Raw genomic sequence first — 20,523 nt, 5'->3', positions numbered from 1 at the left:
TGCCTCGGTCCAGTGTCAGTTCAAAGAAATAGGGGACATAAAATCCAGTTCCCACATCTTAAGCTGGTACCCCCCTTCTCTGCCTCACTATGGCCAAAACAGCCTACACCTCTTAGCACAAAACAAAAAGATGGGCCTCTGTAAACTGTTATGATGTAGGCGGCAGGTATGGTGGGTCGAGAAGGAATGACAGCATATAGACCCACTGGACAATTTGAAGGATGCTCCAGTCTGATGTGATGCTTTACCAGCCCTGAAGGAAGCCAACACTTCCTCTTACACGATGGGTGTGTGGCCCGAAGGGCGCATTAAAAAGGTTTTGAAGTTGCTGCCGGAGGGACAGGGAATTTGGATATATGCTACCCCTGAAGGCATTGTTGTCTATTGGGGTCATGGTCCCAACCTCGAAATTTCTGGAAAGCCTGTTATGTGGATGACATGGCTCTGCGCTGCCGATACCCAGAGACCCTAACATATCCTCAAAAAGGGATAAACTGGTTGGAGGACTGCCAAACAGATGTGCAAAGGTCCAAAGAGGAGCTCTGCTCTTTAACCTGCTTCAGGGCACAGTTAGCTTTTTTGCAGTAGAGTTAGGATCTATCAAAAGGTATGTTCATTAGGGATGCCTGAACATCCCCGAAGAAACCAGTGTATCTCATGTATGCATGGTGCCAAAACACCACACTTGTCTCAACAGTTTGCCCTAAACAGTTAGTGGTATCTAGGCATGATTGGGGAACAAACTTAGCCGCATCCTGACCATCCTTAATGGATTGGGACAAGGAAGCCAGTTAGCCTTCTGGAGCCGCCAGTAAGATCAAATCAACATGTCCCAGAGAGTTTGGGTGCAGGGACCCAAGAAACAGCTAACAGACAGACTTCAGGGCAAGGCTGCCCATGAAAACGGAGGGAAATGTTTTAGGGTCCATGTTGGAAATGGCCCTTTTTGCAGGGCTATCCCCAAACTTTTTGCCTTCTTCCTCCTATTTTTTCAGGTCTGTTTTTGCTGGTTTATTGTCTCTGCGCACTTTACCACTGCTAATCAGTGCTAAAGTGCAAGTGCTCCCTATAGAAATTGTACTGTTGATTGGTTTATCCATGATTGGCATATTTGATTTACTAGTAAAGTGCACTAGAGGTGCACAGGGCCTGTAAATCAAATGCTACTAGTGGGCATGCAGCACTGGTTATGCCACCCACATTAGTAACCCTGTAAACATGGCTCAGACCTGCCACTGCAGTGTCTGTGTGTGCAGTTTTAAACTGCCAATTCGACTTGGCAAGTGTACCCACTTGCCAGGCCTCAACCGTCCCTTTTACTACATGTAATGCACCCCTAAGTTAGGCCCTAGGTAGCCCCATGGGCAGGGTGCATTGTATGTTTAAGGTAGGACATATACTAGTGTGTTTTATATGTCCTAACAGTGAAATACTGCCAAATTCGGTTTTCACTGTGCAAGGCCTATCTCTCTCATAGGTTAACATGGGGGCTGCCTTTAAATATCCTTAAAGCGCAGATTCCCGTTGAGAGCCGATACAAATTTGGAGTTTAGGGTCTCTGAACTCACAATTTAAAAATACATCTTTTAATGAAGTTGGTTTTTAAATTGTCTGTTTGAAAATGCCACTTTTAGAAAGTAGGCATTTTCTTGCTTATACCATTCTGTGACTCTGCCTGTTTGTGGACTGTCTGTCTGGGTCAGTTTGACAGTTGGGCTGTTCACACCTCTCCTCTAGACAGTGACACAAAGGGGGCTGGGGTGTAGCCTGCATATCTTGATTAGCCATCTGTGCTGGAGGGGAGGGGAGGAGTGGTCACTCACACCTGAAAGGACTGTGCCTGCCCTCACACAATGCCGTCTCCGACCCCCTGGTGAGTGTCTGGGGCCTGGCCTGGACAAGGAAGGATCTTGGAAACACTTGAGACTTTGCTCTGAAGTTTGCCAACTTCAAAGGCAGAACTGGGAATAAAAAGAAGACCCAAAACCCCAGACTTTTAGAATCTTTCTGGAATCAAGAGGAACCTCTGCCCAGGAGAAGAGCTGAAGTCCGAGGAGTACTGTCCCTTTGCTGTGTTGCTTTGCTGGACTGGCCTGCAGTTGCTGCTTCTGCCTGAAAAGAGTGCAAAGGGTGAACTTTGCTGTGTGTTCTGCTTGAGAAAATTCTCCAAGGGCTTGGAGTACAGCTTGTCTCCTGTTGGAAGTCTAAGGGACACCAAAGGCTTCAGTTTCCTCGACCTGCAGCAGTGGGAACTGTGTGTTTTGTGCTGGTCAAGAGGAGAACCCACTGCGACGCCGCTAACAACACCGCTGGCCTGCACCGTGACCTGCCGACGCCACATGGACTCGCACTGCCCAGCTTCGCACCGTGAACCTGGTCTCACCAACGCTGTCATCAGACGACTTCACCGGGCCGCTGCTCGCACCGCAACCTGTGGGCCCCGCACTCCGGCATCGCCTGCTCACACCGCAGCCTGGGCATCCCCGCCGCCGCCGCTCCTGCTGACACCGGTGCCGCTGCCTGCACCGTGGCCTGTGGACACCGCTCGTGAGGTACACGAAGAACCGTCCCATCACGCACCTCAGCCCCAGTCCACTAACGCCAGCACCATCGACTCCAGTGTTGTCACCAGGCATCCTGCCTGCACAGTGGCCTGTGGACACCGCTCGTGAGGGTCACGAAGCACTGTCCCGTTATGCACCGCTGGCTTGGGCCTACCGACGACAGCACTTCAGCAATGCCACCGCCGCTGCCTGCACCATGATATGTGGGCACCACACGTTGCATCGTCCCACTTCGCACCGCAGCCCCGACACCATCCACGCCGGCGCACCTGACTTCATCAGCCTGGAGTTCGATCTGCAATGCGTGTGACCTCAAGGGCCCGACGACTCCGGAACCGACACTGCAACGTCAGTGACGCCGCCCTCCGGAGCTCACCGCGAGCATCATGACGCCCTGCAAATCCAAGGTACTGTTTGCAGGTCTTCCCAACACCGTAGCTGGCCCGCAACGCCACGGCCGGCCTGACCTGTTGGTTTTGTTGATCACGACGCCGTGATAGCCCCAGGTGGAGCTATCGACTTCAAGGAACTGTAGTTTTGAGTAAATCTTGCAGAATTAATATTTTTCTGCATGTTGGATTATTATTGTATTTGGTCTTGTTTTATATAGATAAATATTGGCTATTTTTCTAAAACTGGTGTGGTGTCCTTTTGTAGTGTTTTCACTTATTACTGTATGTTATGTGCAAATACTTTACACATTGCTTCTGAGATAAGCCGGACTACTTGTGCCAAGCTACCAAGGGCGTGAGCAGGGGTTATCTGAGCGGGTATCTCCCTTATCCTGACTAGAGTGAGGGTCCCTACTTGGACTGGGTGCAAACCAACTGCCAACTAGAAACCCCATTTCTAACAGTCCACTTCACCATCACACTCTTGAAGGTTTCTAAAAGGAGCTATTACACATCGGGGTCACCTGTAGCTGGTTCATGGCGACTGACCAGAGCGCCAGAACAGTTTAGTGCAAGTGCTAAAAAGCAGTTGCCACCTGGCCAGGCTGAAGGACCTCAGTAAGTATTAGGTTTTATCTTGATTTTGGGAGGTGCAAGTCATGGACTTCAGCAGCTCTCCTAATAATGGGCAAGAATGGAATTTTTCTAAATTGATAGTCCATAAGGGGAACAAACCCTGGTAATCAGAATAGGTATCTAATGCATATTCAGAGTGTGTGTGTACCAGTTGTTCTCGTCATAGGGTGGGGCAAACTCGTCCCCATAATTCCAACTTTTGTCACCACATGGCTGACTCTAGTTGGAGTTCGAGCCAAAAGAACAAGTTACTTAGAACAAGCTACCTATCTTCCACAGATTCCTCACGTTTGAATATTCCCCTTACACCAGACTGGATACAGAAACTTTTTAGCAGAACTCTGCACACTAGTAGGTGGCACCGTGCGGCTATGCACCAATGCCATTCCTCTCTGGAAATGACGTGCGATTTAGAGTTTTGTGGATGGGGTCACTCCATAACAAATGTGACGGATATCCAGCCCCCATATTACGATTACGAGCCTATGGAGATTGTAATAAGGCTAACAGAATATCTGTCACATTTGTGACAGAGTAAACCATGCGCCAAACTCTCTAGTCTCTATCAGAAATCGCATCACCGTAGGTAAGTGATTTGTTCTTCTGACAGAGACTTCTAGCTGTAGATTCCTCACCTTCTGAACAGATAGCAAAGCAGTACACCTTACTTCAAAATATGACCCAAGACTCTATATATAAGGGAGACACTAGTACTGACTACACTCCCCAGGCAGTCTGTAGTATCCAGTCCTATACAGATAACATATTTAGACCTATCCTTTCCATCATGAATTGTCTGTGCCAAAGAGGCCCTACGGTCTTGTTGGACTGCCAGCAAGATCTAGCTGGCCATGTCCCACAGATTATGTGTGCAGCAAACCAGTAAACAAGCAACATTTAGTGCCTGCAGTGCTAGCATGGTGGAGGAAAACGTATGTTTGTCAAAAGCCTCAAACCCCCTAGAATCTCTATAAGGAAAAGTGCTTGAGAATGAGCTAAGATTAATTTTACTGGGTTTGGCCAGTACAACAAGGCTCCTTGGAGTAGAACGAACAGTAAGAAATCAGAGTCGCCAGTAGCCAGTCTTTGATGCCTGGCTACCTGCCTACCAGCCTAATCACAGGTGGGAAGGAGAAGGGCTTCAACTAAGCGGCCATCAAGGTATCAGCGAGGGTCTATCTGAAAAGGAGGAAGGCTGCAGATATACCTCGCTCAAGCCTCAACATTTTGGTCAAGATGCTCATTTTGGTCTCAAATTAAGACTGCTGTAAATCCAGTGCATCAGATGCCTTTTTGGGCCACCACTGCAAATGAGGTACTTTCTTCAAGAGCGTGTCAAGTCCTACTTGAGCAGAGGTGTCAAGTCCACTGGCATCTAGTAAATCCATGAGGAAGGCATAAGCCACCCCCCATTATCATCATCATCATCATCATCATCATCATCATCATCATCATCATCCAAACCCTGACTTGTCTGTTGATCTGGAGTTGGGTCAAAGTCAGAGACAAAAAGGCAATAAAGCCTCTGCTGATGCGTACGATGTGGCAGCAGCACTGGGTCAGAATCTGAGTACATGACAACACATTGAGCTTTTATTATTTCATGGCACAATATTGACTGAGTTAGAGTTAAGTTGGTTGAGAGTCCAATATCCACATCCATACCTTATCCTCTTCCAACACCAGTGACATCGGTACAGGGTCAATGTGGAGGGGACAGGTGTGATTCTCAAAACCAGGGGGGAAATCTTTACCAATTTTGGTATGGGTCACATAACATGGTTTCAAGGCGTCAGACAGTGCAGATGAAGGATCCACCAGTGGTAACCTAACTATCCTTGGGACCCTAAGTCACATCAGAGGGAGCTGAAAGCGCAAGTAAAATTTGCAGCATGACCTCCTTGAAGGCTGCAATCTGCTGCAGTGTCACCGATAGTCCAGGAAACTCAGGGCCCACCAGGGTGGAAACTCAGAGCCCACCAGGATTAGTTGAGGAACTGGCTCTGTGACCAAAGACTTCCAAGATGTAGGACTCACCTCCTGATGCCCTTGCACTGTCACGTTACGTTCAGAGTTGCAGGATGGAGATGAGTCCTGCTTAGCATTTTTATGTTTGCACTTGACTTTGATTTTAAGCTACTGGAGGATTTTAAGAATCAAGTACAACACTCTGGGTAACGGCCTTGGAAGCGGGATCAAGACCGTGCCTACAACTTGGAGCAGGACTTACATGAAGGCAGCAACTTCTTCTTATGTCCGGCAACATACACCTTCGCCTCCCAGTCCCAATTGCCTTTGGGTGGAAGAGAGTGCATTTACCACATAAATTTGTGTTGTGGCCAGAGCTCTGACACCATGGACACACCTGAATTTGGGTTTGTGACCAACATCTGTTTTCTGCAGTCTCAGGATGGTTTGAAACCTATTGTTTTACTGGGGACATTGTTCCCTAGCACACTGGAATTTTTTTTATGAGCCTGCAGAAAAGTGACAAGATTGAGAACAGAGTTCCGGATCCACATTTTCAACGTACCTGGTCTGCTGGCGACAATGGCACAGTAATCAAAATGGAATACAAGTACCGAAAATCCTGTATAGCAAATCAGTATATTCTAGGGGGGGGGGGGGGAGTCTTTGGTAGTCATAGATATGGCAAAATCGTTGGAGCGAATTACACCATAATCGTTACATAGCTATGGGTACAGCTGCAAGAATTAGAAAGCAGTAGAAGGATGAAAAGGTGGGACTCGGTTATCCTCTTCCAATCCCTGAACTCTTTGGGAAGTGATTTGCCACTACACCCAAAGTTAAAAATGCAAGCTTGGATGAAGACCCTCGCTGAATGTCCAGAGTGGAGCAGGAGTGAGCATCTGCCTTTTAAAATTATACAATAATAGGCATCTAACCCTTTTTCTTTCTTCAGGGCATACAGCTATGTTGGTAGGCCCTATCATGAACTCTCACCTTCTAATACAAAGTCTTCTTTGCAGGGCTCCCAGCTTTTCAGATCGCAGGCTCCATAGAATGCCTCTGTACAACACATCAAAAGCTCACACAAAAGAAGCCATGTCTTTGCAGTCACAAAATCTCTACACTGGCTGCAAGTGCACAAACAATATTAAATTCTGGCTGCCTAAAGTCTGCAAAAACCTACTTCAGTGTATCTGATTAAATGAATAAAACCTCATCCACCCCCCCCCCAGAAACTGTCTGAAGTTCAAAACACGATAACCAAATGAGCTTTTGCCACCAATTAAACTCAAGGCCAAATATGGCTTACTCCACTGAAACTCCTCCCAGTTCTGAAATCCCCTAACTGTTGACATTTGCCATTCCCAGTCTCTGACAACATGTTTCTTCTTGGGCATCACAAGACCAGTGCCAGGAGGCCTAAAAGAGGGGAGTGTGCATGTGACAAATATACTGATTTAACCAGTAAGTATCAGTCAGACTATTATTGTGTTCTTTTGTGTTTCAGAGTTAAGAGCCAGTCTGTTAACCCAGACCTATTGAAATGTCTGACAAATAGAATTATAAACCTTCTGGATAAACAATGACTTAGCAAGTCAGAAATCTGTTTGAAGGTACTGCTTTACAATTAGAATGGATGTTATGTTTGCATTTTCTATGACCTTCCCATTAAAGCAACTGTTCAGTAAACCGTTACACAATAGACTATAACAATAAGGTAGTAGATTATTAACTTTAGTCTTCTACTATAAATGACTGCTAGACCACAAAGGCCTGCAAGAGCCTTCTACCACAGATTGCTACTGACAGCGGATGTGTATCTTAAGGAATGATCGTAACAGCATAAATTAACCATAAAACCTAAAAACTGGGGGGAAAGGGTAAGGAGGGCTGTACATGACACAAAGAGTGGCAAACCACAGGTACGGAGAAAAACACTTGTACACCAACAAGATTCTAGTCCATAATGTCTGTGGGGAAACAGGGAGCATGCATTGGTGTGTAATTGAAGGCAGAAAGGCTTGATTTGAACAGTCCCTCTGCGTAGGATCAAGTACATATGTGGAGTATTTCACAGTTCAGAAACTAAGGACAGATTAAGGAAACAGCACCATACTTACGGGGTACAGTGTGAGCTTGTAAAGCAAATGCCGTATTGAAAAAAAAAGTGGAAAGCCTCAATTTTAAGTGAAGGGGAAGAAAAGCTATGGGGGACTGGGGGACGCAGAGGTAAACCAGTTGCACAGCTAATTCGTAACACCAAACCTTTTGGTAACTGAAGATCAGAAAAGCCTTCTAGTTTCAATATAAAAGTGATTCCAGCAGCAAACTACTAATAGTTGATTCATCACACAGTGAAAACGCTTTTGGCCTTTAATGTCGATAAAACTTAAGACTTGCTTGAGAAGAGGTGCAATGTATGTGAAGCCAAATGTGGTGGGGTGTGTAAGAAGTTGCATAGAAACATCCTGACCTTTAGGACATCTTGTTTGCTTCGCTCCACTTTATCCTGCAGTTTCTTCAGCTGTTCCGGATTCAGAGCTGGGTCTACTTTGCTGTTATTTTCTCTGGATATTGCCAGTTTTTCTTCTTTGCAGGCAGCATGATATGCTTTTTTTGAACTGTCCACCTTCATTAAAATGAAAAGAAATCTTCATGTTAAACTGTGCCTTGGATACTGTCACTGTGAGTGTATATATATATATATATATATATATATATGCGCTACTGGATGCAATATGTGGGGGGAAAGGTGGGAACAGAAAAGAACTAGATCTATATTTCAACAACACTAGCCCAGGGCCCTGCAAAACTTGAATGATCAAACCTTAACAACCCGGTCCTTAGCACCAAAGAACGGACAGCAACACCCTGCCCAACGGTGCACCAACTGCTTTCTATGTTGCACATCTTACTGGATCAAGAACTACACTAGAAAGTGATAAGCTAGTTTGAATGTAGTTGCAAGCTGCATCGCAAATGAATATAGCTCAGCAATGTTGCTTCCTCTTTAAATGAAATACAAATTAGAAAAAGGAGTACATTTTACTACAGCAGAACAGACAATGGTTTGGAAACATGTAGATGATACCTAACCTCTGCTGTACATTGTGCAAAAACGCTTTCTGCACCATTTCAGTGCAGTTCTTCAAATAACTCCAATCAGATAGTATCACCTGCTCCCTTTTGTTTTCCAAAGAAGACATCACTATTTTAAAACTGTATATTGTTTCGTATTAATATTATGGTAATACCTGGGACTAACCACCTTTTGTCATCTCAGCTTTTGTTCTTAAAACATTTGCATTATATGTATTACATTTGTATATGATGAAAAACACAATTTTGTAGTCCTTCGAAAACAAAAATGGAAATAAAACAAATTCATCAATAAGAATATGTCACATATTAAGTCTGGCATCTAGTCAAGAGGCTGCCTCACATTCCAGACCATTAGATCTGCAGATACACTTAGTCTGGACTAAAGATAAACATACTGAGAATAAAGGTAATTCAGTAGTAGACATTAAACCTCCACTTGACCCACCATGACGACCATGCAGACTCCCCTTTCCACCTCTGTACTGGCATACCTGCCGTAAGCCCACCCAAAATCCAGTTTGGGAGCGGACTAAGTGAAGGAGGTTTTAACTAGAAAGCAGACATCAATTACTTCGTTGGTCTCTTCATGAGCCCCTTGCACTTTCCTAAACTATCACCTATCATCTTAACATGATACTACTGAACATCCTGAGGCAGCTTTTTTATGACCTGCCCTGGAATGCCTATTGATCTAACCTTGAGTGACTAGGGAGGATTCAGATTTCCTGATTCCCCGTGATATCTCAAGCACCATAGGGTTCTTTCCCAGACTCAACCCATTTTTGTAACAGGGAATTTAGGGAATATAGAGGGCCCATTTTTGTAACAGGGAATTTAGGGAATACGGAGGGCCCATTTTTGTAACAGGGAATTTAGGGAATACGGAGGGCAGTCTGGGCCCACTGGGAAGTAGTTTTAACCGTATTTGTGGGGATGCAGCAGACTCTTAGCTGACAGTGCTCAAGAGGGAGGTGTCAGAGAAATGTAAAGCCAGAGAGGTGGGTCAGACTCCAATGCTTAGACTGGAATAAATTATGATCAGCAGCGGAGTCGCAGTCTGCTTAGGGCAACGGCCATGTTCCCTTGCGGCGAATGCACATTACCGTACCCTGAACCCACTGTAGGTCCGTCTTATGAAATCCCCATGATTTTCCATCCCAACGAGATGCTTGCATTCATCGGACTCCCCAATACCCCTACTTGCTCACTTTATGCTTCTGTTAACCTAGGACACTACTATTATACATCACTTTCCCAACTGCCTCTGTAAGAGCACGGTTTCCTTCATGTAAAAACCACATACTGCAAAAACCTGTACCGTAATGCTGCATTCTCTTAAAATATTCCATTAATTACTTTACAAAGGAATTTAATTTTAAGTCAAAATTAAAAAATCTATTAAAAATCAAAAGGTGAAAGTGACAAGTGAGCGAGGATTTACACTTACTGAGTACTGGCACATATGCATGCATTAAACGTCACATGAAAGGATAGACTTACCTGTGAAATTAAATGTACACAAATATCAAGGAGACAAGATGTGGCTCTGCTCGGTTTCTTGAGGGCAAAGTTTCCTTTTTGCTTTATATGCAAAAAGTCTAAAAATTACTTTGCCCACTCACCTTTCCTACTTACACTTTGCAGTCATTTCCCTGTACTACTGTGATAATTGGCCATCAGCCACGAGTAGTGCCTTGGCTGCCTTGTCAAGGCATTATGTTTTATCCAGATTTCATGCATAAGCTCCACCTCAAAATGTTATAACCTGCTTTGCCCTCATTAGTTTTAAGCAGCCAAATACAATGTTCTCTTCATTTTGTCATTAAATCGGATGGCACAAGCAAGTGATAGGAAGATGTTGTACAGCAGCTGCTTCAATTTTTTGGTGCCGAGTAAAAAAAAAACAAAGCATCCAAACCACTTAGTTTGTATCGGATCTACTGCTCTGAAACTTATTTTACTTGACCTAAAATATGCTTTTCCGCATGCAAAACAGTACACAAAACCACTGAAGTACAAGTTACTTACTTTTGGTAACAAAATATCTGGTAGACATATTCTAGTTGCAGATTCCTTACCTTAGAATTTTCCCCCAGGCGTGAGACTGGATTCGGAGATTTCTCTTCGAGCAATACCCTCGCGCGTCGGTAGGCGGCATCGGTCGACTCCGCAGGCGTCGTGGTCGCTGTGATGACGGCGGAAGTAGTACATAGGCGCCGCCCTCGCGCAGTGACGTCAGTTTCTTTTAACGACTTTACACGCCAGAGCGCAGAGCCGCTAAGAACACTGAGATTGATGCGCCAGAGCTAAGGACCTGAAAGGGGGAATCCCTGTCCCTAGAAATCAGTTCACAAGCAGGGAGGAAAGGTGAGCAGTAAGGAATCTGCAACTAGAATATGTCTCTCCCAGATATTTCGTTACCGAAGGTAAGTAACTTGTAGATCTGATAGAGACTTCTAGTTGCAGATTCCTTACCTTAGAATAGATACCCAAGCAATGCCATCCTCGGTGGTGGGCTGCGAACCAAGATCATACTAGGAAGTCCTGCAGGACCGAACGACCAGAGTAGCCTTCTCGACGGACCTGACTATCCAGGCAGTAATGCTTAGCAAATGTGTGCAGGGATGCCCACGTAGCTGCCCGACAGGAACTCCGCGTGCTAATGCAGTGGAAGCAGCAGTTGCTCTGGTAGAATGAGCACGCAAACCTTCAGGAGGTTGCTTTTTAGCCAAAGCACAGTTTAATGCAAAGAAGCACCCATCACGAGATGGTACGCTTTTGCACCGCCTTCCCTTTCTTCGCACCCACATAGCCAACAAAGAGTTGATCGTCCACCCAGAAATCTTTAGTACGATTGAGGTAGAACGCCAACGCTCTTTTTGGGTCCAGATGGTGGAGTCTCTCCTCCTCATTGGAAGGATGTGGGGGTGCGTAGAAGGTAGGCAAAGTGATGGACTGGCCTACATGAGATGGTGTAACCACCTTAGGAAGGAAGGAAGCTCTAGTGCGTAACACCACTTTGTCAGGGTGTACAGACAAGTATGGAGGCTTTGAAGAAAGGGCCTGGCGCTCATTCACCCTGCAAGCGGAGGTGATAGCGACCAAAAAGACAGTTTTGAATTTGAGGAGCCGCAAGGGACAATTATGCATTGGCTCAGGGGGGTACACATCAAGTAAGTAAGTACACGGTTAAGATCCCACTGAGGCATGATGAACGGAGTGGGAGGAAATAAGTGGGTGAGCCCTTTTAAGAACCTACTCACAATAGGAGATTTAAAGAGTGAGGGCTGATCAGGAAGCCTATGAAAGGCAGAAACGGCAGACAAATACCCTTTAAGGGTGCCCAAAGCAGAGCCCTGCTGGGTTAAAGAAAGAATGAACAGGAGAACCTCTGACAGAGTGGCAGAAAGGGGGTTAACAGATTTGTTGGTACACCATGCCACAAATTTATTCCAATGACAGGCGTATACAGTTTTAGTCGATGGACGCCTGGCTGCCAAGATAACATTACAGACTTCGGGTGGAAGGGCAAATGCAGTCAACTGTTGCCGCTCGATCTCCATGCATGAAGGCGGAGGTTGGACAGGTTCGGGTGGAGAACCGTCCCCTGCTGCTGCGACAGAAGATCCGCCCGAAGAGGCAGTCTGAGTGGAGGATCGATGGACATGCTCAATAGCTCTGGATACCACACTCTTCGAGCCCAGTCCGGAGCCACCAAGATAACTTGGGCCCGGTCGTACTTGATTTTCTTGAGAACTCTGGGCAGAAGAGGGATAGGCGGGAAGGCGTAAAGGAGGGCGAAGCTCCACTCGAGACGAAAAGCGTCTCCGAGCGAGTGCCGCCTTGGAAACTCCAACGTGCAAAACAGCTGACATTGAGCATTCTCTGCGAAGGCGAACAGATCTAACCAAGGCTCTCCCCACTTGACAAAGAGACCTTGTGCCACCTCCGGATGGAGATGCCATTCGTGATCAACTGTGTGTCGGTGGCTGAGTTCGTCTGGCATTCAGAGCCCGCCAGATGTTGAACCATCAGGGTAATGCCCCGATGTTCCAGCCATGTCCAGAGGCGTAGTGACTCCTGACAAAGGGTCCAGGACCCTACCCCGCCTTGTTTGTTGGAGTACCACATGGCGGTAGTGTTGTCCGTGAACACCTGCACCACTTTCCCTTTGAGAGGGGGAAGGAATGCTTTTAACGCAAGCCTGATCGCCCGGAGCTCCAGCATATTTATGTGGGGTCCCGACTCCGCCGGAGACCAGAGGCCCCTGATCTCCGCCTCTCCCATGTGCCCACCCCAACCTAGAAGTGATGCATCTGTCACTATAGAGAGATCTGGCTGAGGAAGGGAGAGGGATCAGCCGTTGACCCAATGTGGATCCGAAAGCCACCACTGCAGGTCTTTCGCAGTCCCCTTGGAGATCTGGACCATGTCGGAGAGATTCCCCTGATGCTACCCCCACTGGAACTTCAGGTCCCACTGCAGAGCCCACATATGCCATCTGGCATGTGTTACTAGCAGGATGCAGGAGGCCATGAGGCCCAGCAGCCTCAGAGTCAGTCCCACCGAAACCCAAAACTGAGGCTGAAAGATCAGAATCATAGCCCGAATGTCTTGGACTCGCTTGTCGGGAGGATAAGCCCGAAACTGCACTGTGTCCAGAACTGCTCCAATGAATGGGAGCTTCTGAGAGGGAGTCAGGTGTGACTTCTGCAAGTTTATAGTGAACCCCAGCTGGTGCAGGAGGTTCGCTGTAGTCTGAAGGTGGGAGACAACTGTCTCGAGCGAAGGCGCCTTCAACGGCCAGTCGTCGAGGTAGGGGAAGACGGAGACCCCTAACCTGCGCAGATGAGCTGCAACCACCGCCATCCCTTTCGTAAACACCCAAGGGGCGCTGGTAAGGCCGAAAGGGAGCACGGTAAACTGAAAGTGCTCATGACCTACCACGAATCGCAGGTAAGGCCTGTGGTCAGGTAGGATGGGAATGTGGAAATAGGCATCCTGTAAGTCCAGTGCTACCATCCAGTCTCCTGGGTCCAGGCAGAAGGAACCTGATCCAGGGTGAGCATTTTGAATTTCTCCTTCTTGAGGAAGTAGTTCAGGTCCCGAAGGTCTAGGATAGGACATACGCCCTTGTCCTTCTTTGGAATCAAAGTAGCGTGAATAACAACCACAACCTACTTCTGGCACAGGGACCCTTTCTATAGCTCCCTTGGCCAAGAGAGCCGTGACTTCCTGGCGGAGAAGCACCAAATGATCCTCCGGAAGATGATGGAAGGATGGTGGCATGTGTGTTGGTGCAGATTCGAAAGGGAGGGAGTAGCCCTTCCGAATGATCTGCAAAACCCACCCGTCTGTGGTGATATGTTCCCAGAGGGGCAGGTGATGGCAGATCCTGCCACCAACTGGGTGGGAGTGAGGAGACTGACTAGGAGGGTTTGGAGGCTGCAGCGGGGGCAGAGGTGGACTGGACAGACCTCTGGTTCCCTGTCCCACGGCCACGTGGGATTCCACGTCCTTGGCCACGCATAGGCTGTCCAGCGTGCTTGGTACGGTGGCTGGGTAGAGGACGCGACAGGGCGCCCCTTCCGTGTCCACGAAAGGGACGAAAAGCGGACTGTGGTGGGCGTGTGGTGGTGGAAAGACCAAGGGACCGAGCCGTAGCCCGGGAATCCTTGAATTTCTCCAAGGCCGAGTCCGCTTTGTCTCTGAAGAGACGAGTGCCATCAAAGGGCATGTCTATGAGTGACTGTTGAACATCCCCTGAGAAACCAAAAGTGCGTAACCAGGCGTGGCGCCGTAAAGCCACTGTCGTCGCAACCGATCTGCCCAGAGAGTCGGTCGTATCCAACCCACAACGGATCGTGAACTTTGCCGCGTCTCTCCCATTTTTCACTGCTTGGGAGACGATAGCACGCGCCTCCTCCGGTATCTGCGGTAGGACTTGCGCAACTGTATCCCACAGGGAGTGGGTATAACGGCCCAAAAGACATGCGGTATTCACAGACTGCAGTGTGAGGCTGGAGGAAGAAAGCAACTTCTTGCCAAATTGTTCCAGCCTTTTGGATTCCCTATCCGGGGGTGCGGAAGGGAACGCGGCAGAAGAAGAGGAAGCCTGGATTACAAGACTCTCAGGCATAGGGTGTTGGGACAGGAATTTTGGGTCGTTCGGCGCGGGCCGATGGAGGCGAGCGATAGTCCTGTTCACAGGAGCCACTGTGTTGGGTTTGAACCAAGTACCCAAAAGGACATCAGTGAGGGCCTCATTGAATGGGAGATGGGGTTCTGAAGTAGAAGCCCCAGGCTGAAGCACCCCTGTCAGGAGATTAGACGTGACTTCCACAGTAGGTAGCTCAAGGCCAAGGACCTCAGCTACCCTACTAACCACCATACTGTAAGTAGCTCCCTCCGCCGTAGCCACAGTAGGAGGAGACAGCATGCCAACGTCAGGAGAAGTATCCAGACAACTGGCTTCTCCCCAAATCCTGTGCCCAGTCCATAGCAGGGTCATCCTGGTATTCATAAGGGTCCAGGGACCCCTCCACTTCCTCCCCGTATTCGTAACCGTAGGAAAAAGGGTCCGAATCCGACCTCAGGCGAATAGGGCCCACCAAAGCTGATAGCGGCAGTGGCTGACACCGCTCCGACTCGAGTCGTCGGGGATAGGAATTGGGTCGATGTCAATAGTGGGCACTACCAACATTGAGAGCAGCGACAATCGACCCGGCGCCGGGGAAGGTCTCAAAGGTGCGACCGGCGTCGGTGCGGATCCACGCACGGATCCGGAGGTGACCTCGGTGGCCAGGCCCGAAGCCGCCGATGCGGAACCCGAAGGCCCCTCAGCCGCACCCCTTGGGCCCGAAGGCGCCGTATTGGGGTCGGCCTGCCCAAAGATGAGGCTCATGGCCTCGTAAAACTCCTTTAGTTGGGCGGGGGTCACTCCGGCAAACTCGGGGAAGCACGGAGTCGACCCAGACGCAGGTTCTGAGGACAGAGGCCTATTCGTGGACGCTCGTCTCGTGTCGTGTCAGCCGAGCAACGGGGTGAAGTTGGAGAGCGATGGGACTACTTTGACGATTACTTCTTCTTACCTGGACCCGAGGACTTTGAAGAAGACGAGTGGGGATGACTACATGACCGATCTCAAGACCTTCCTCTCGAGCGAGACCGGGACCTATGTGGAGTCGAGTGCTGGGCCGCCATTAGCTTTAGGGACCGCTCCCTCAAAGCTTTCGGGTGCATGGCCCGACACTTGGAGCACCAAAAGACAAGCACGATGAGGATCCGTCACCGACATCGTCCGATTGTAGTCCTCACAAGGCTTGAACCCAGTCTTCAGGGACATCTTGACGCACCAAAGTCGTACACAAAAAACTTCTACAAAACGGTTGAATTTGAGACCAAAAAATAGCCAGGGTAGCTCTCTCCGGATCAGCGCATGGCGCGGAAAGAAAAGAACTGACGTCACTGCGCGAGGGCAGCATCTATGTACTACTCCCGACGTCATCACAACGCCTGCTGAGTCGACCGACGCCACCTACCGATGCGCAAGGGTACTGCTCGAAGAAAAATCTCCGGATCCAGTCTGACGCCTGGGGGAAAATTCTAAGGTAAGGAATCTACAACTAGAAGTCTCTATCAGATACTATATTCAATTCTTTAAATAAAAAACAAACAACACACCCACTTATAAAGGCTTCAACACCAGCCCACTGCTTAACATTTTTAGGTCGTAGCCTACCAGACAGCACAGCTGTCTGGTCTGCTGAAGACATCTTGGGGACTTTAAGTTGACATAGGAATGCATTCCACTTGATGGTTAACAATGGCTTTGTGGTTTGCTACTCGCACTTTCTGGCTTTAAACTTGCTGCCTTTATTTACTTTTGGCTCTCCAGGTTAAGTTTGTCCCTCCCGTTGCCTAAACCATGTTTTCTGTATCCTTCCATGAACGTGCTTTCTATTAACAAGCCTTTAAACCTTATTCTTATTTCGTCACATTTGCTATGCATGATAAGACCGAGGTCAAATGTCAGGTGCTTGCTTACTTTTCTTTCTCTGACTTCAAAGTGATAGGATTTATGTGACAATCTTGCAGAATACTGGGGGTGCAAAGAGTTTTCTTCTATTAACAGGTTGAGATCCGTCAGACAGTCTCTATTAAATGACAAAGTTTAAATGAACTGTGTAAGTATTTCAGAATATATAAAAATTATGACTGTATAAAAGAAGAACATTTTGTGTTATTTCTGAAGTGTGTTGAAAGCAAATACTTTAAAATGATCAAAACGAATCTTTAAACCAGGTTATGCAAATTCCACACATTTTTATCTGTGCACTCTATAGTTGTCTGTGCAAATGATGGTCAGTCCAGGCCACACCAATCTACTCTGTACAAATCCACGCTATGCCACTGTACTCCACGCCACTGTGCAACACTGCACTCTACCCCACTGAACTCTATGCCAATACACTCTACTCTGTAACACTCAACTCTATGCCCCTGCACGATAACGCAAATCAACTGAACACAATTGTAACCTACTCTGCACCACTGCACTCAACACCACTTTACTCTACCCCGTTACACTCTATGCAACTGCACTCTACCCTGCACCACTCCAACCTATACCACTTCACTCTACTCTGAAACAATCTACTCCACGTCACTCCACTCTACTCTTATCCACTACACTCTACGATAGCGTAGTGTACACAACTGCACTCTATGCCATTGCAACATATGCCACTTGGCTCTACTCCGCACCACAGCCCTCTGCATACCCAGGGATGTGGAATTCCTATCGCCCGACGCCCGGGACACCTTGTTTGGGGTCAAGGGCAACAAGTTTTTATGTTTACTTTGTCCTTGGGACAAGTAGGCCCAACCCCCTGCAGCACAAACCCTTTGGCTGTCTGTTTACAGAGAGTGGAACTCTCTGCAGTTGAGGTAATGTGTTTCCAAAAGATAATGCTGTTTGAACTTGTATTTATGGTTCATTATTTGAAAGCCTTCATTATTAGGGTGAGTGCTGTAAATAAATGTTTTAAGGTCACACTTCACTACTGACGTTGGTTCCAGTACAAAAAAAAAAAAGTGTATACACATGTTTGAAAAGTTTAGGCTATGAGGATAAATATAATGCTCCCAGAATGCTCTCTGATTAGATGCAAATGAAGTGTCATTTAGTAAAATGTGTTGATGCATGCTGGTATTTCCCAAAAATATTTCTAATGGAAAATCAGTGTAACCATTTTCAACACGATTATGGGAAGCATGAAAATAAACAAACACTGACAAAGCCAACTGATCTGACATATTTTTAGAAGTCTTTTAGTTTCATCAATGCGTGTCTTGTTTTGACATGGCTTTTGTAACACTTTATTGTTGTGGGAGCTACCAGGCCCTCAACATTGTAACAAACAGTGGCAAAACCCCCTCAAAAAGATTTTGAACTCTAAAAGCACACGTTGCCACCAGCGGCATAACAAAGGCCCCGCAGCCGCCCTCCAGGGGGCCCCTTCAGCACAGCACCTGCCCTGAGTGAGTCTGGAGAGGGTGCTCCTCCATGTTCTTTGCAAAGGGGCACCCTCCAGTTTCGTTACGTCACCGATTGCCACTGTAGTTCCTGACACTGAACAAAACTACTTTGTGTGGCAATATGCTCCTTGTGGAAGAGCAGAATGCGATCACTCACAGTAAAGCCAGCCGAAAGAGAGAGAAATAGAAGTTTAATAAAAACAAAATGTCTTTGTTAACACCAGACCTAATTAGGGACCAAGACCCACATGTAGGTAGCTTTTTGCATGTCGCAAACAGCGACTTTCGCTGTTTGCAACGTGCAAAAAGCACATTGCGATGCACAAACCCAGTTTTGCGATTCGGTAATCTGGTTACCGAAACGCAAAACGGGTTTGCGACTCGCAATTAGTAAAGGGTGTTCCCTTCCTAATTGCGACTCGCAGTGCAATGTAGGATTGTTTTGTGACCGCGGGCGCAAACCAATCGCACTTTGCACCCATTTCAAATGGGTGCTAACACTTTCGCAAAAGGGAAGGGATCCCCATGGGATCCCTTTCCCATTGTGAATGTCACTGTAAACATTTTTTCAGAGCAGGCAGGGGTCCTGTGGCCTGTGGCCTGTGGACCCCTGCCTGCTCTGAAAAAGTGAAACAAAAACGTTTCATTTTTCGTTTTTGTTATGCATCTCGTTTTCCTTTAAGGAAAATGGGCTGCATTACAAAAAAAAAAAAAAAAACTGCTTTATTGAAAAGCAGTCACAGACATGGTGGTCTGCTGTCTCCAGCAGGCCACCATCCCTGTGAGGGCCGCCATTCGCGAGGGGGTCGCAAATTGCGACCCACCTCATGATTATTCATGAGGTGGGCATTTGCGAAGCCCTTGCGAATCACAGATGGTGTCAGGGACACCATCCTACATTCGGATTTGCGACTCGCAATTTGCAGGTCGCAAATCTGAACCTACCTACATGTGGCCCCAAATTCTTAAAGAAAGTCACAAAAGTGCACCCATGGTATATGTCGTACCTCTATAAAATATTTGTGAACTGTATTTTAGCATGGGTAAATACGATGTGTAGATTTGCTCATGTAAAAATCTATTGAGCATTTGCAAGTTCATTTTCCCTCCAGCCACTTTTTTCCCAACCCTGGAAGAAGTTCTAATTCTGCCATTGTCAGGAGTAAATGTCCAACCTTTCTTATTATGGGAAAATATTAGAGAGAAGCTGGTAACAATCTTTAAAACATGCAGGTTAGTAGGTTTGCAGACTCAAAGGCATTCCAGCCCTGGAACTATTGCTTACTGCTTCCTCCAGCCCCAGTATGCAGATCTGCAGAAAGGTGGCAAAATAAGTAAATTTCTACAGTAGGGATTGAAACTGCAAGTATTCAAGCCCTGGCATAATCAGAGAGGCTATTATCAGAGCACTTACATAATGAGATTGCTGCCATAATTTGTCGCCAAACTACATGGCACCAAAGGGACAAGTAGATCTTTTTACAGGACAAGTAGATTTGAGAAGCAACCTGTCCCCTGGACAAGCAGATATTTTAATAAATTCCACACCCCTGATACCTCAAGTCTACTGCACTACTCTCTGCATCACTCTACGCCACTCCACTCTGCGTCACTCTAGGTCACTGTACGCCGCTCCACGCCACTGTATTCCACTCTGCCTCACGCCACTCTGCGCACTACAGTACACTCTGTGACACTCCACTCTGTGCCACCCTAATCTACGCCACTGCATTGTACGCTGCTAAATTCAATGCTATGGCACTCAATGCTACTGCACATTACGCCACCATACTCTGCAACACTCTATACCACTCCACTCTATGCACTCCAGTGTATGGAACTCTACGCGACTCCACAATATGCCACTCCAATACACAACACACACTGCCACTGTAACTCCACAACACTAATCCACTCTTCTCCCTTCTACTGTACGACACTCCATGCCATTCTTTATGCCACTAACTTTTGGCCTTGCTGAACAGCAGCCACATTGGTGAACAACATGTCTAATACACATTGGCAAAGCCAACAGATCTTGCATAGGCAAGACCTGTTAGCTTTGCCAATGCTTGTTACTAAAATGTAGGCTATAAAGAGAGAGCATAGCCAAGAAAGTGAAAGTGTAGGAAGCACTGAAACGCTGCACTGAAAGTGGAGGTTATCCTGTCTCGAAACCCACGTCTCTGACATCTACAATGGGGAGACAGGTGCTGAAGCAGCAAGGGACGAATCATGGTGTCTGGTGCCCATGAGAGGGACAGATTTGCCTATCTGAGACAAGAGCAGAACAATTTGTAGAAGGATAATCAAGAAGA

General features: G+C 47.1%; 1 protein-coding gene across 7 annotated transcripts in view; it reads right to left on the bottom strand.

Annotated features, from left to right (window-relative positions):
* PACSIN2 (protein kinase C and casein kinase substrate in neurons 2) overlaps positions 1-20,523 on the bottom strand; it is a 354,098-nt gene that overhangs the window by 68,650 nt on the left and 264,925 nt on the right. For all 7 annotated transcript variants that reach the window (XM_069228308.1, XM_069228313.1, XM_069228314.1 and 4 more), the window contains one exon: positions 8,037-8,192. In XM_069228308.1, coding sequence (XP_069084409.1) covers positions 8,037-8,192 — 156 coding nt within the window. The remainder of the gene's footprint in view (positions 1-8,036; positions 8,193-20,523) is intronic.

The sequence above is a fragment of the Pleurodeles waltl genome, chromosome 4_1 (genome assembly GCF_031143425.1).
Source record: "Pleurodeles waltl isolate 20211129_DDA chromosome 4_1, aPleWal1.hap1.20221129, whole genome shotgun sequence".
Taxonomy (NCBI): Eukaryota; Metazoa; Chordata; class Amphibia; order Caudata; family Salamandridae; genus Pleurodeles; species Pleurodeles waltl.
The sequence above is the reverse complement of the archived record's forward strand: the minus strand, read 5'-3'. Positions and strand labels throughout refer to the sequence as shown.